At 51.2% G+C, this 14,564-nt stretch overlaps 1 protein-coding gene across 1 annotated transcript; it reads left to right on the top strand.

Annotated features, from left to right (window-relative positions):
• Nucleotides 1-6,403: 6,403 nt before the first annotated feature.
• Cd70 (CD70 molecule) lies at nt 6,404-9,881 on the top strand. Its single transcript, XM_040291021.2, has 3 exons — nt 6,404-6,794; nt 7,499-7,532; nt 9,019-9,881. Exons 1-3 carry the CDS (start codon nt 6,477-6,479, stop codon nt 9,414-9,416), a joined length of 750 nt encoding a protein of 249 aa, XP_040146955.2. The 5' UTR covers nt 6,404-6,476; the 3' UTR covers nt 9,417-9,881.
• Nucleotides 9,882-14,564: the final 4,683 nt, after the last annotated feature.

Here is a 14,564-nt window from a genome sequence, read left to right as displayed (position 1 = left end):
GTTAATTGATTTTTGATAAAGGTACCAAGTAATTCAGTGGTGACGTCTTTATAAAAAACTTAACCTTGACCCTTATCTCATAGTCACACCAAAAATTAATTAATTCAGAATACATTACAGATCTAAGTATAAGAACTAAAATTATAAAAACTTCTTGGAGAAAATCTCTGTGACACTGATTTGAGCAAAGTTTTCTTAACCAAAACACTAAAAGCATAAACCACTAGAGAGTGATCAGGTGGACTGTACAAAGATTAAAAGTGTCTGCTCTTCTAAAGTTAAGAAAAACAAAAAGCAATCTCAGAGCAAAAGAGAATAGTTACCTATAAGATCATGCGTCAGCAAGGGGTTCATGTGCCGCATATATAAAGAACATGTACGACTTAATAATCCGAAGACATCTTCAGTGAAAAAATGGTCAAAAATTTGAGTGGACATGTCCCAAAAAAAAGATATGCTGATGGCAAATCAACATAAAAAGCTGATCAAGGGCTGGGGCGGGGCTCAGTGGTAGCGCACTTGCCTGGCATGTGGGAGGCACTGGGTTCGATTCTCAGCACCACATATTAATAAATCAAATAAAGGTCTATCAACAACTAAAAAAAAATATTTTAAAAAGCTGCTCAACACCAGTAGTCCTCAGAGAAGAACAAATGAACAAATTAACATGGCAACAAATTACCATCAGATTGGCCAGGACTAAAATGAGGAGCCAAGCCAAGCCCCCTGGAGGAAGTGGAGTCTCTTAGACCTCTCCATTGCCGGCTGGACTGACCGCAACGTGGGGTGGACTCTTGGGAGGACAGACAGCAATTTCTGACAAAGCTAAACACACGTCTGTCTGCCTGTGACCCACAACCCCATTCCCAGGCTTTTTCATGATCACCGACACTTGGAAGCAGTCAAGATGGTGAGTGAACGGAGAAGTGAAATTTGGTACATCCAGACACTGAAATACCATTGAACACTGGGAAGAAATGAGTTGTCCAACTATGGAATGACCTGGAGGAGTCTCAAATTCAGGTCCCCCAGTGAAAGAAGCCAATCTGAAAAGGCCACTTTCTGCCTGATTCCAGTTTCCTGGGCTGGTGGGAAAGAAGAACAACGGTGGCAACAGAGAGATCAGCAGTTGTGGGGGGCTGGGGGTCAGAAGGAGCACAGAGGGTTTTAGGAAAGTGAAAGTGGACTCTGGGGTCAGAACCCACAGAATGCCCACCGACAATGAGCCCTGATGTGGACTGTGGACTTGGGTGATGAGGGTGTGTCATGTACTTTCATGGGTTGTAACAAATGTGCCACTCTGATGCCGATTGGTGGCAGTGGGGTAGGCTAGGGCAGTGGGGGCCAACTCTTTCTCTTTCTCTCTCTCCCTCCTCACCCCTCTTCCTTCCTCTCGCTCTGTCTCTCCACACTGGGGCTTAGCCCAAGGCCTTGTGCCTGCTGAACACGTGCTCCACCCCTGAGCTATGCCACAACCCACCCCCAGGCTTGTTCTTTAAAATGCTGGGATTGTGGCTCAGCGGTGGAGCGCTTGCCTAGCACCCGTGAGGCCCTGGGTTGGATCCTCAGCCACTTATATATAAATAAATAAATAAACAAATAAATAAATAAATAAAGGTACTGTGTCCATCTACAACTAAAAGATGCATTTCAATCCTGACATCAATGAGTGCTTGAGGTACTGTATAAAAGGATAAAGAGACCCCTGGAGTCAGAGCAGACTTTGTATTTGAATTTCCTCTTTGCTCTTGACCTTTAACAAGGTGCCTAACCTCTTTAAGCCTAAGTTTTCTCATGGTGGTTCAGGACATCTTTTCGTGTATCCACATCATAGAGCTTAACGGAGGGGGTGCTAACAGTGTCCTCTCAAGAGGGCAAGAGCCCTGTCTTGTGGCTTGGACAGAGCAGGGGCTCAGTCAACGTAAGTTCGATACTTGAAAAAAAAAAAAAAAAAAGAAGCAGCTTGGATTTGGCTTCTGAATAGTAACAGATCACACGGGAGAAACTGAGGCTCACCAAGCATCAGTGTAAGGGGCACTTCTTGGGTGCCTCTGTAGATACCACGCAGAGCAGGTGTCAACAGGTGTCACACGGAGCCCAGCAGCCCATAGAATTGCTTTTGTTTGTTTGTGAAAGTGCTTTATATTTTTATTTTAATTCTCTATTTGTTCTTTTTAGTTACACAGGACAGTAGAAGGTATTCTGACATACCACACTTACAGGCGGTAGAACTCCCCATTCTGGTGGTTAGACACCAGGTGGAGTTACACCGGTCACGTGTTGTTCATACATAAACATGGGAAAGTTACGTCTGATTCATTCTACTGTCTTTCCCATTCTCAGCCCCTTCCCTTCCGCTCTCCTCCAATCCAATCTGGTGAACCTCGGTGCTTCTCCTCACTCCCCGCTCCCCTGGTCCAGTCCTGTGAACCTCCACCCCCCACACCCCATTGTGAGTCACCAAGCAATCCCCCACCCCATTGTGAGTCAGTAACCACACATCTGAGAGAAAATTATGAGGGAAAAAATATCATTACTTTTGAAATCATTAAGTTTTCAGGAGGTTTAATAAGATAAGTGAAACCACATTTCTAGATCATTCCTTTAAAAAAAAATCAATAAAGAAGCACCCAAAAAATAACGGGAACTTTTCTCCTATGTGAATGTCTGTGCTGGTACATCACCCGTCTCTGCAAAGCATTCAAGAGTGTAAACTTTTTCTCCTGTGTTTCTGCCGTGCCAAGAGTGACGTCCAAGATCGTACACCACCATGGCCAAGTTCCGGGCAGCAAGAGAGGAAAGGGGAAAGGAAGGCACCCCCCTTCCTTTTAGCAAAAGTAGTTGCTGGAATCTGGTCTGCCTGCAGAAATGGCCAGAATTTAGTGGCTTCGCCAAATCCCTCTTAGTCATATGACCCAGGCAAGAGATGCTGGGAAATACTGTTCTTAGCGCTGAATAGCCACGCACCCAACTGGAAATGGAGGGTTCTGTCATTGAAATTGGTCTTGAAAATCAGGATGGGGTCTGGTCCCCCCAGCGTTGAAGATTGAACTGAGAAACGCTGGGGCAAGAGCAGAAAGTTTAAAGGGCAGCACAGAGGGGTGGCGGGAGGCTTCTCTGGAGAGGAGGGGGGTCCAGAGCTGGTGTTCAAGGGAGTGGGGGTGTCTGGCCCCTTTTATAGATTTTAGGTTTCCTTTCTTCTCATGGCCCCTCCTCCTCTTATCTTGCCTACGTGGTCAACGGGAAAGAAGCCACACACGAGGGTGCTTCTCCCGATTTTCCAGATCTGCCCAGAAAGGCAGGGAGGGAGCAGCCCAGGGGGAACTCCTTAACAACCCCTCTCCGACCGGGAGCAATTCCCCCAGGCTCTTGCCGAGGGGTGGGAGGAGGGGGAGGGCTCTGGAGGCCTCTGCCAGGTCTTCTGGACCCGGCTCTTCACCGTCTGCTCTGACTTTCCTTTGCCCCGTCTCATGGTTGTGAGTATAAGGAGAGAACACAGGAAGGAAAATGAGAAAGGCAGAGGTCGCCGGGTGAGTGGAGCACCCAGGAGCCCACTGGAGTCCAAGAGCATTCGTAAGATCTGTGCGGCCGCGCTTCAGAATTGCTGCTGCGTGTGCCCAAGAGGTTTCTGGTTCCAAGTGGGAGTGTCTCCTGTGGGTCCATGACACCCCACTAGAGGTTGGGAATGGAAGGGGTAAAATACCTTGTATTGGGGGGTCTGTGGACTTGTCGTGGAGATTCACACACCACCCGCCACGCCGTCTAGACCACTTAGGTACCCGAACTTGAGGTGGATACTCTACCGGGTGGCGGGGACGTGGGGTCACTTTCCAGGGAGTGATGAGTGGATTTTACAAGCAGGAGGGGAAGTGACCTGAGCTTTTTAGTAGCCGAATGGGTGGGTTCTGGTACTGAAGAGTGCTCTCTTCAGCCTGGTTCTTTTCAGGTCCACGCAGGCGCCCCACTTCCCTATATACCCTGAAGCTAGTCAGGGCCACGGGACATGCTTCGACCAGTGGAAAGTGAGTGGCGCTGACGTGAGTCCACCTGAGACTTTCTACTTTCCCTCCCGACTCTTGCGACTCTTGCGTGGGCAGGGAGCCTTCTTCAGCCGACCGTGAGCCGAACCCCTGGCTGGTATGCAAACAGTGTGAGCAAGAACGGGTACTGTGCAGAGACACTGGAGAGCTGTGTGTTCCTCAGCTTCACCAGCTCAGCCTGCTCGGACCAACTCGCCACCTTCAGGAGGAGGAGGAGGAAGTATCAGCTTGGATGACCAAATTCAGATTCCTTTTGTTGTCCTAACCAAGGCAGAGCCTGGGTCATGTGACCTTGAATTCTGGCCGGCAGGTTGTGAGCAGAATTGATTCCTGTAACTAGTGTTGCTAAAGAGGGGGAGTGCCTTTCTTTACTCCCCCCCACCCCGTGCTGACTGGCACTTGGCCAGGCACTGTGCCATCTTGGACTCTGAAGACCAAGGCTTCACTCCTGGCATGTGACAGACTCCGTCAGATCAGAGCTGATGTACCAGCCCAGACTTTGACCTAAGAGAACACTGTGTCTCCTTGCCTATTTCAGCATCTAACTCTCCCTTCTGGCTTGTGAGGGGCAGAGGGCACAGGGGTAGAGTAGGGGAGAATAAGTTCTGAGACACAGGCGTCCTGACGTCCCTCCTCCCAGCTGAAATCGCGGGAGTGGGGGGCCTGATCTTTAAGGTGGAAGCTCTAAGCCAAGGGGCCTTTGTCCCTTTTCTTCTTAAGGTTCTGACAAGGATCGTGTCAGTGGGCACAACCCTGTGGGGTGTGAGCCAGCCACATAGAAGGGAAAGAGGCAGCCAAGTTGGATAAGGAGGAAGCCTGGGTTTCCAAGATGCCCTCAGATCCCTGGGGCACGAAGGGAGGCAGAAGTTTCCAGGTGTCCCACGGGGAAACCAAAAGGCAGCGCAAAGGCGCCTGGTGGGTCCTCGGCTTCCTTTTGGGGGAAAATTTCCTTACCTCCCGCGTCCCAATTTTCCCCAGAGTCCCCTCAACTCCTTCTCCTGCATGGAGGAAGAAAAATAGTGAGGGAAGGAGGAAATGAGTTTTCAAGGGTACGGGAAGCAATAGCAGGGAATTCTCTTCCCCCAGCCTCAGCTATACGGTCTGCGGTCTGCGGGTGGGGAGGTCTTGGTTTCAGAAAACGTCAGACATCTCCCATGCTGTATGTATGAGCTTTCTGCGGCCATAATGAAATGCCTGAGGTAATTAACTGATCATGGGAGAAGGGTTATTTTGGCTCGCCATTTTGGAGATTCCAGTCCAGGACTGGACAGATTAACACTTGGGGCTTCTAATGAGGGTGCCACATGGCATTGGCAGGGAGTGCCCCGTGAAGCAAATTACTCACCTTATGGCCAGGAAGCAAAGAGAGCTAGGAAGTGGCCATGGACCCCAAAGACCTAAGGACCTCACATCAGGTCCAACCTCCTAAAGGAGACCAAGCCTTTAACAGTATCCCCCTTGGGGAATACTGGGTGCCAACCATAGCAACTTGTTCAACTTCCAGCAGGGCTGCAGGACGTGGAGCACAAACTACACCCAGCTCAGTCACCAAGTGGGGAGGCCCCAGCTCTTCATGTCACAATGCAAATCTGCTCTGCAGCATCAACCGTGCTCCATAGCAATCACTTCAGAAGGGCATTTGGTCAGGTGGAGTGGGGGAAGGAATCCAGGCAGACAGCACAGACCTGGCAAAAATCTAGAGTGGGACTGAGACAGGGTGCAATGTGACTGTGAAATGGGGGCTAGAAGATTCTACAAATGGAGCTAGTGACAGAACACAGTGGGGAGTGTATCACATAGTGATAAAGAAAAAGTCCCTAAGGTCACGCCCCCATGCTTGGGATATGTTAGGATGGGGAGTCATTTTGGGGTGCTGTCAGCTGAACCCCTAGACCTGGAATCTTCAGTGATTGGAGGTGGGTGGGGGGAGTGTATGCAGATTGCCTGGACTCTGAGGACTGTCCACCTGCAGGACTCCCTTTCGCCTGACCTGTCTGCCTGCTATAGCAGCAAATGAAATTGTTCATCTCCCTCCTCTTCCAGCCCTTGAACCCTAGTTCAGACCACCATCCTCCCTCACCGTCAAATGAAACTGTCCAGTTTCAGTGTCCACAGTCCCCCCTCCCCCATACACACACTCTGCTAAAGGTGACAGCGGCGGCTCCCAGGCCAGAGCCCGCTGTGATTTGATGCTCAGTGAAGCACTTACCCAGCACGCAAGGTCCTGCGCTCCACCCCAGCCACGGCAGGGAGTGACGGGAGTCCCCACACCGCCCACCCCAATAGATGCCCAGTGAGGATTTGTGAGTGAACGAAGGCGCACCAGGTGGGGACCCCAAAAGGAAGGTGGAATGCTCGGCCTGGGGGCAGGGCAGGGCGTGACGGGCAACTCCCCACCCCCCTCCACGCCCCTCGCACTCGGCTCGGAGCTCGGGGATGGCTGAGTGGGAGGGGATTTCCCTGCCCGCAGAACAGATCAAGCCCTTCGCCTCCATCGGACATCCCCAGAGAGGTCCCGGCAGGTTCAGGCAGGCAGAAGTTCAAGAGCTGGGCGAGGTGGCCGAAGCTTCCTTCTCTTCCGACCGCGCTCCGGGTCCCCTCGCCCTGCCCGCAGCGATGCCGGAGGAGGGCTGGGGCTGCACCGTGCGCCGCTCGCCGTGGAAGACCGTCTCGCCCTACGTCTTCTCGGTCATCCTCTTCGCTGTTTTGGCCGCCTTCTGCTTTCAGCAGCCGCCGCGGCTCGAGGGACGTGAGGTGAGTCGAGAAGGAACAGTGGAAAGGAGGCACACTCGCCCCCAGCTCCCGGGGCCCAGGGACCTCCGGTGGGGAGCCCGGGGGAGAGGCGCAGGGGCCGTGCGCCGGAGCGCCAGGCACGGCCGAAGAACGGAAAAGACAAAATGGAAATGAAACGATTCAAAGCAAGATCCCGTAGCGCAGAGAGAGCGGCGGAGCAGGAGGCCCCGCAGGGCCCCGCTGCCCGGGAGGTGCGGGGGATCCCGGGTGGGAAAGGTGCATCCGACTCGCGCAGGGACGATGACTCGTCCCTGGTGTTCCCCCGCGGACTGACTCAGAGGCTGCTAGGGGCTTCACAAAGCTGGCATTGGGGGCGGGGGCCCTGGGGAGGGGGCTGCCAGGGCCGGAGAGCCAGCAGCAGCCCGTGAGCCCGGCCGCCTGGAGACGCTCGGGCCGCTGCTGCAGGGAGGCGGGTGTGCGGCCGCTCCACCCTCGCGGTGGCTCCGGGAGGGAGCTCGGAGGCGCAGAGTTCCAGGAAAAGTAGGAAGTTCTTTTCAAGGTTTTGGCTTTAATGTCTCTGCCGTTCAAACCGACTTCCTCTTTAAGAGGTCTTTCAGAAATCACGCCTGGGCCCGGAGGGATGAGGAGTGGACGAGAAGACCCTGCCCGAAGGGGCGTGGAGCACTGTGCTCACGTCCTCTCTCCTTTCTGGTCTTTTCTTCCAGGGGGACATAGCCGAGCTCCAGCTGAACCTCACAGGTAACTCTGGTCTAGTGGGGGCGGGGGACACGGAGAGCCAGCAGGGCAAGTCCAGAGAGCCCGAGTGTGTGCCCTGCCGGACACCACCTTCCGGATATAGACCGTGTGCTCCTCACACCGGGTCTCTTCCCTTGGAAAAGACTAAAACTGCCCCCCTCACCCCAGAGCTGGCGCTGCCTTCATTCTTTTCCACCATGTGGAACAAAGGCCACTATAGGTGCCACTGTGGTGAACAAAGCAGGCAAAGCCCCTGCCCTGGGGAGTGTCCTGCCACCCAGGGGGATGACAGTGAGCATGGGCTTGTTTACCAGGGCAGCTCTGGGACCCAGTGCTGCCCAGCCTTTGCAGCCCTGGCTTCCCCCAGCACCTTCCCCAACACAAACTCACAAAGGGACAGGAAGACAAGTGGAGGGCCACAGGCAAGGGGAAGAATTAAGCCAAGTGGGGGTTGGGACTGCCATATGAAGTGAGGCCCCCGTGCTGTCTGCCGGGAAGAACTTCTAGCCTCTCCCTAATGCCTTTGGGCCCTGGCCCCCTCTGTGTGAGGCTGCCTGTCTGCCTCCCTCCCTCCTCCCCTCCCCCTCCCCCCTCCCCTCCCTCCTCTAACTGGCCTTGGGGGTCTCCGGAGAGTGGCTGTGGGCTCTGGCGCTGCCCTGACGCGGCTCCAGGACATTTGGTCTGGAGTTTACCATGTGTCCTCCCAAGGAGGCTTCTTGGTCCTGGCAGATGCTCTGTTTGCTCAAGTGTCCAACCCCTGACCAGGTGTCCCTCTCACAGGAAGCTCGACACTGGCAAGCACTCTGGTGGCTCTCCTCTGACCTGTGTCCAGCTCATGCCTCTCACGATGGCCCCTGTCTGGGAGCCTGACCCAGAGGAGAGGGAGACTCAGGTGTGCCTCAGGAACAGGATGAGACTGAGAATGGTGCACAGGGGAGAGAGGCAAGAGCCCCTCTGGACCTTGTAAAGGCCTCACCCAAGGCCTTTTCTTCTTGAAAGGCACAACAGGAATGGGTAAAAGAGAGAGAAAAACTGAGAGTGGTCCCTGTGGCCTAGCTGTACAGGCTGTTCAAGGTGCAGGGATCAGGGGACCAGTCAAAGTGACTGTCTTCAGGGAGGGGGCCACCTGGGAGTAGTCATGCCTGGCACAGAGGGGGCAGAGGACAGGACCATGTCACTGGTGACTCAGCCCTGCTTCTGGCACGAGAACGCCAGCTCATATTCGAAATGATGAAAGGCGGAGAGAAGCCCAGGACCCTGGCACTCTCCCTCCTTCCCTCCCTCCCTCCTCTCTGCCCCTCTGCCTGAGGTCCAGGCTCCTCTGGGTCTCCTCCATGTCTCTTCTTCCCTCCCTCCTCCCTCCCCTTCCTGCTCCTTGTCCTCCTCCTTTTGCCCCCTCCCTCCTTCTCCCTCGCACTCCCTATTTCTGTCCACCTAGGTTTCCCTAAATTCTAAATTCCACCTTCTGTCCCCCAACCCTCTGCCCCAGGTCCCCGACTGGACCCCAGGCTGTGCTGGCAGGCGGACCCAGCCTTGGGCCGCTCCTTCCGGCATGGACCAGCGTTGGTCAACGGGCAGCTGCGGGTCGTTCGTGATGGCTTCTACAGGCTGCACATCCAGGTGACACTAGCCAACTGCTCCTCTGTGTGGACCACGGTGCCTCCCAAGGCCACTCTGATTGTGGGCATCTGCTCCCCAAACACCCACAGGATCAGCCTGCTGCGCCTGAATTTCCACCAGGGCTGCACTGTCACCTCCCAGCGCCTGACATTCCTGGCCTTTGGGGACACCCTCTGCACCAACCTCACCCTGCCTCTGCTGCCTTCCCAAAATGCTGATGAGACCTTCTTTGGCATTCAATGGGTGCATTCTGGTCAACGTTCCTGATTGGTTTATTTGATCTTTTTGTTTGTTTGTTTGTTACTATTTTCCCCATTTTGGGAGGATGGGGAGGCAGGGCTGAGTGTGGGACCCAGGGCTTCCTACCGGATGCCAGACAAGCTCTGTATTTTTAGCCACATCCCCAGCCCTTATTTTGAAACAGGGTCTCACTGAGTTGTCTTCTCAGGCTGGCCTCATACTTGCCATCCTTCTGCCTCAGCCTCAGGAGTCCTGGGATTATAGGACTTGCTCCCCGGTACCAGCTCCTCCTTGATACACCTGTTGGATAGGCAGACAGCTTCCTGGGATGGACAGGAGCTACCTCACCAGCCCTGCTCAAAGCTAAAAATAAGAGCAGTGCTGTAGCATATCACCTCCCAGAGGATCCTAAGACACACAACGACTAACTGTCTTGGGAGAGTTATTGGAAAGAAAAATATAATAAATAGAAAATAAGAAAATGTAAATAAAGTGTGGGCCTTGCTTGATGACAATATATCTACCTTGGTTCATCAATTGTTAACAAAGGTATCAGACTAGTGAAAGATACTGCCTTGGTCCTTTGGGATGCTGTAACAAAACACCTTAGACTGGGTATTTTATAAACAGCGGGACAACCTCACAGTTCTGGAGGATGGAAGTCCAAGATCAAGGTACCAGTGGATTTGGTGTCTGGTGTGGGCTTCAAAGATGGCAGCTTCTTCAGTGTCCTCAGAAGGTGCCAGGGCCTCCCCCAACCCCTTTCTTTTTTTTTTTTTTTTTTTTTTTTTTTTTTTTTTTTTAATTATTATTTTTTTTTAAAGAGAGAGTGAGAGAGGAGAGAGAGAAAGAGAGAATTTTTAATATTTATTTATTTATTTTTTAGTTCTCGGCGGACACAACATCTTTGTTGGTATGTGGTGCTGAGGATCGAACCCGGGCCGCACGCATGCCAGGCGAGCGCGGTACCGCTTGAGCCACATCCCCAGCCCCCCCCAACCCCTTTCATAAGGACACAAAGGTGGAACCCCATGACTTAGTCACTTCCCAAGGAATCCACCTGACCATTGCCATTCTATTGGGCATCAGGTCCAGCACATGACGTACAGGGTGTACCTAGACCACAGCAGATGTTAAAAAGAGGAACATGTGCATGGGCATGGGGTATGTGGGAATTTTGTACATTCACTGATCAATTTTCCTGTAAGTCTAAAACTGTCCTGAAAATAAAGGCCATTAATATTTTTAAGTTAATAAATAAAAGTGACTCACTTTGTGGGAGGATATATCTCAGCAGGTTTCAAAATCAGCGCTGGGTTTGTGAAACTGGAGCCTCCGAGGGATCTCCACAATAGACACCAGAGGACAAGAACAGATGTGAACCAGAAGCTTCCTCTAGTATGCATTTGTGCAGGGTGGCATTGCTTACAAAAGCCAAAAAGCAGCCCACCTGACAAACACAATCTGGTCCACCCATGCCATGGAAAATCACACAGCCTTGAAAAGCAAGGAGATCCTCGCCTGCCATGATATAGATGAGCCCCGAGGACATTATGGTCCATGAAGTAGACATATCTGGTCTGATCCCATTCACAGGAAGTCCCTAAAGTCTTTGGATCCACAGAGAAAGAAAGTAGAATGATGGGTGGGTTAGGGTGGGGAGTTCATGTTTAACGGGGACAGAGTTTCAGTTTGGGAAGATGGAAAGTTCTGGAGGTAGGTCGTGGTGATAGTTACACGACGATGTGACTGTGTTTCATGCTGCTGGTGACTGTTATAAATTTTATGTTATGTGTATTTTGCCCCATAAAAAATTAAAATATGATCAGACAATAATGGAAGGTTTCCGACTCACCACCCTCCATCCCTACTACATAAAGACTCCCAGGGGAGACAAGGGAGGGCTGGGTGGGGATCAAGAGCTTAGAGATTGCTAGGTGACTGGGAAAGGGTCCCTCCGGCCTTTCCTTGAGGGAGGGACAGAAATTCCAGGGGGCTGTGGAGAGCAGCAGCGACATCCCACCATGTGGGGCAGGAGGGAAGTCCAGGAGTGGTCCAGGGTCCGAAATGACATGGGACAGCCTCTTGGAATCCACCCACCACAGAGCCAGCGACAACCTGGGGGTGTTGGGGACAGGGTTACTATGTGCAGGGACTAGTCCTTTCGATTTGAATAGGTGACACTTGTAATGACTTGTAATGGAAATATGGACATCTGCGGTGACCTCATCCCACACACTGTCACTAACTCCTTGCACACACTTATAGGAGCAGCTTGTGAATGTGCACAGACCTGTGCCCTGTCTTCTCCACTGCTCACTCTGTGAACTTTGCACCTTGGTTTTTTTTTTTTTTCACTTAATGCATTTCCAGATCATTCCGCAAAGACTGCCCCTGTCTGTTCTTCCTTTCTTTCCCTCTTTCTCCTTCTCTTTCCTTTTTTCTCTCTTCCCAGATTTAGTTTTTATTGATAAAGTTATCAAAGAAGCTATTATCTGTTATTTTACAATAAAAAATTAAATAGAAAACTTTGGACCCTACTCTTGGTGAGAAATTTTTTTTTTAAATCAATGACTGCTTTACCTTGTTTGATAACTCCTTTCTAAGAATTGGTGATTAGCTAATAATGACGCCTTCGGAGGGCATTCTCCAGAGGGGCCCTGGGGAGTGGCGGTGGCCCCTGCGTCTTCCCAGGCTTCTGTTACCCCCCCCCCCAGCCTGTGACAGCCGCCTGACAGGAGTCCCCTCACCTCACCTGCAGGGGTTCCTAGAAGTCCAGCTGGTGAGGAGCTCGGGGTTGTAATTTGGGCGTTTATTAGCATAGACAGCTCTTCGGCCTTCATCTCCCACCGTGCGTGCGAGGGCAAGGGCTCCGGAAGAGGAGCCTCTTAGAGGTGCAGCGTTTCAGGTCCTTTGTGTCATTGCTGGTCAAAAGGACGCTGGAGTCCGGCGAGGCCCTGCTATTCTGCTTTCTGTGAATCCACGGGCCCAGCACCTGACCTGCCTCTGAGCTGCATCCCAGCCGTAGGATTTTTTTTTTTAATGGAAATGAAAACGCACGCGACATAAAATCAGCCCTTTTAGAATGCACGGTTCCGCAGCGTGGGGTCCACCCTAAGTCCACCCCGAAGCACCTCTACCTAGTTCCAAAGCGGTTCTCACGGTCCCAGAAGGAAGCCCCGCGTGCCCTGGGGTGGATCCCCACTCCCTCCCCCCACCACGGCCGCCACCCACCCGCTTCCCATCCCCCGGGTCACCTCCCCTCAATGGCGGCGCCACACGATTTGCTCTGACTTAGCCGGTGTTTTCGAGGTGCACCCCCGCGGTCGGCACCTCACTCCCTCGGATGGCGGGTTCCTCACCCCTCGCTGACCCGCTGCTGCGGGGACCTCGCTGCTTTGAACCGTGTGTCCTTGAACTTGGGTCCTGGTTTCCGATCTCCGGGTAGCGCCTGGGGACAGCCTCGCTGGACCGTGTGGACGCCTCAGCCTAAGGTCGGGGGAAACACCAAGCCCCTCCGCTCTTCGCCCACCTTCTTTAGAAACCAGGCTCAGTCCGCCCTGCTCACGGTTCCCTTCAAAGTCATGTTAGGTAGAGCAGCAGGAAGGGATATGGGGACAGAGGACGGGCAGCAGGATGAAACAGCCATTATTCCTGCTCTACGCGAATGCATGTGTGCGTGACCATGTGATTCTGCACCGGGTACAGTCAGAAACGAGAGATCACACTCCATCTATGCAGGATCTATCACAGTGCATAAATGCATTCCACTGTCACGGATAACTAATTAAGACAAATTTGAAATTTTAAATAAAAATAATGACAAGAAAAAGAAAAGAAATTAGAGCCAGGCGTGGTGGCACACAACTGTAATCCCAGCAGCTTGGGAGCCTGAGGCAGGAGGATTGTAAATTCCAAGATTGTAAATTCTCAGCAACTGAGAGGCACTAAGCAATTCAGTGAGACCCTGTCTCTAAATAAAATATGGAATAGGGCTGGGGATGTGGCTCAGTGGTGGAGTGCCCCTGAGTTCAATCCCCAGTACCAGTCTCTAAAAAGCTGCAAATCTTTTCTCCTCTCTCTCCCATGACTGTCTCTCTCTCTCTCTCTCTCTCTCTCTCTCTCTCTCTCTCTCTCTCTCTCTCTCTCCCCCCCCCCTGCCCCATACAAAGAATTCTATATATTGAAGATAGCCCAAGTTGGCATTTTGGCACACATGTACATTACAAAGTGATTCAAGTTAATTTGCATACTCTCCTCCCCCACCCACCTAGGCTACTGCCAAATATTTCCTTTTCTATAGTGAGAACACTAACGGTCTCAGCAAACTTCTAGGGGACAGCACAGTACTGTTAACCTCAGTGACCATGGCCTCCAGAGCCCTTCTGTGATGTGGAACTGAAACTTCCTCCCTTTTGACCAGCATCTCCCATTGCCCCCGGCCCAGGCCCCAGCAGCCACCACTGGACTCTCTTTCTGAGCCTTGCCTGGCCTGTTTCCCTAACCTAATGTCCTTCAGGTTCACCCAGGGCTGCCCCAGTGCAATTTCATTCTTGTAGGTAAATGAATAAACTCCATGGTGTACATATATCACATTTTCTTTATCCATTCTTCTGTTGATGGGCACTTAGATTGATTCCATAACTTTTTTTTTCAACCTGATATATGCATTTTTAATGAATTTCTAATACAAGCAAGGTGGTATCAACATAAGTAAATAAATACAATGTGGGTAGCTGAGTCCATAAATAAGTAAATAATCTGACTCCTTGAAAGAGTGGCTGGAGATAAATAATGCTTACAAATTAATTATTTGAACAAATTAATATATAAATGCATTCCTTTGGAAAGCATTATAAAGGTTCATAACAAGAAATATTCAAATATGGTTTATAATTCATATAGTCAGTGATTCTATATATGTATATACGCATATATACATGAACATGTATATAGACATACTTATTTATTGCGTAGAACTGACTGAATTTAAATGTATTTCTAGTTGTTTCAACACACCATAATCATGTTAACATCTATGCAACATGACCAGTGAATATATAATTCCATAACTTTTTTTGAACAAGTCACATTCTATTTAGATCAAAGTAAACTATAAAAATCTGAGTTTCTTCACCCAAAATGACAGCAATATTTTCTGTATTATTTCTAGAT

Source organism: Ictidomys tridecemlineatus, chromosome 2 (assembly GCF_052094955.1).
Source record: "Ictidomys tridecemlineatus isolate mIctTri1 chromosome 2, mIctTri1.hap1, whole genome shotgun sequence".
Classification (NCBI taxonomy): Eukaryota; Metazoa; Chordata; class Mammalia; order Rodentia; family Sciuridae; genus Ictidomys; species Ictidomys tridecemlineatus.
The sequence above is the reverse complement of the archived record's forward strand: the minus strand, read 5'-3'. Positions and strand labels throughout refer to the sequence as shown.

What these genes read in the sequence shown, in the direction of transcription:
- Cd70 (XM_040291021.2), top strand. Translation starts at nt 6,477, where the DNA reads ATGGCTGAGTGGGAGGGGATTTCCCTGCCCGCAGAACAGATCAAGCCC. An exon ending in CGCGGCTCGAGGGACGTGAG is followed by an intron (nt 6,795 to 7,498) that starts GTGAGTCGAGAA and finishes CTTTTCTTCCAG; the next exon opens with GGGGACATAGCCGAGCTCCA. An exon ending in GCTCCAGCTGAACCTCACAG is followed by an intron (nt 7,533 to 9,018) that starts GTAACTCTGGTC and finishes CCTCTGCCCCAG; the next exon opens with GTCCCCGACTGGACCCCAGG.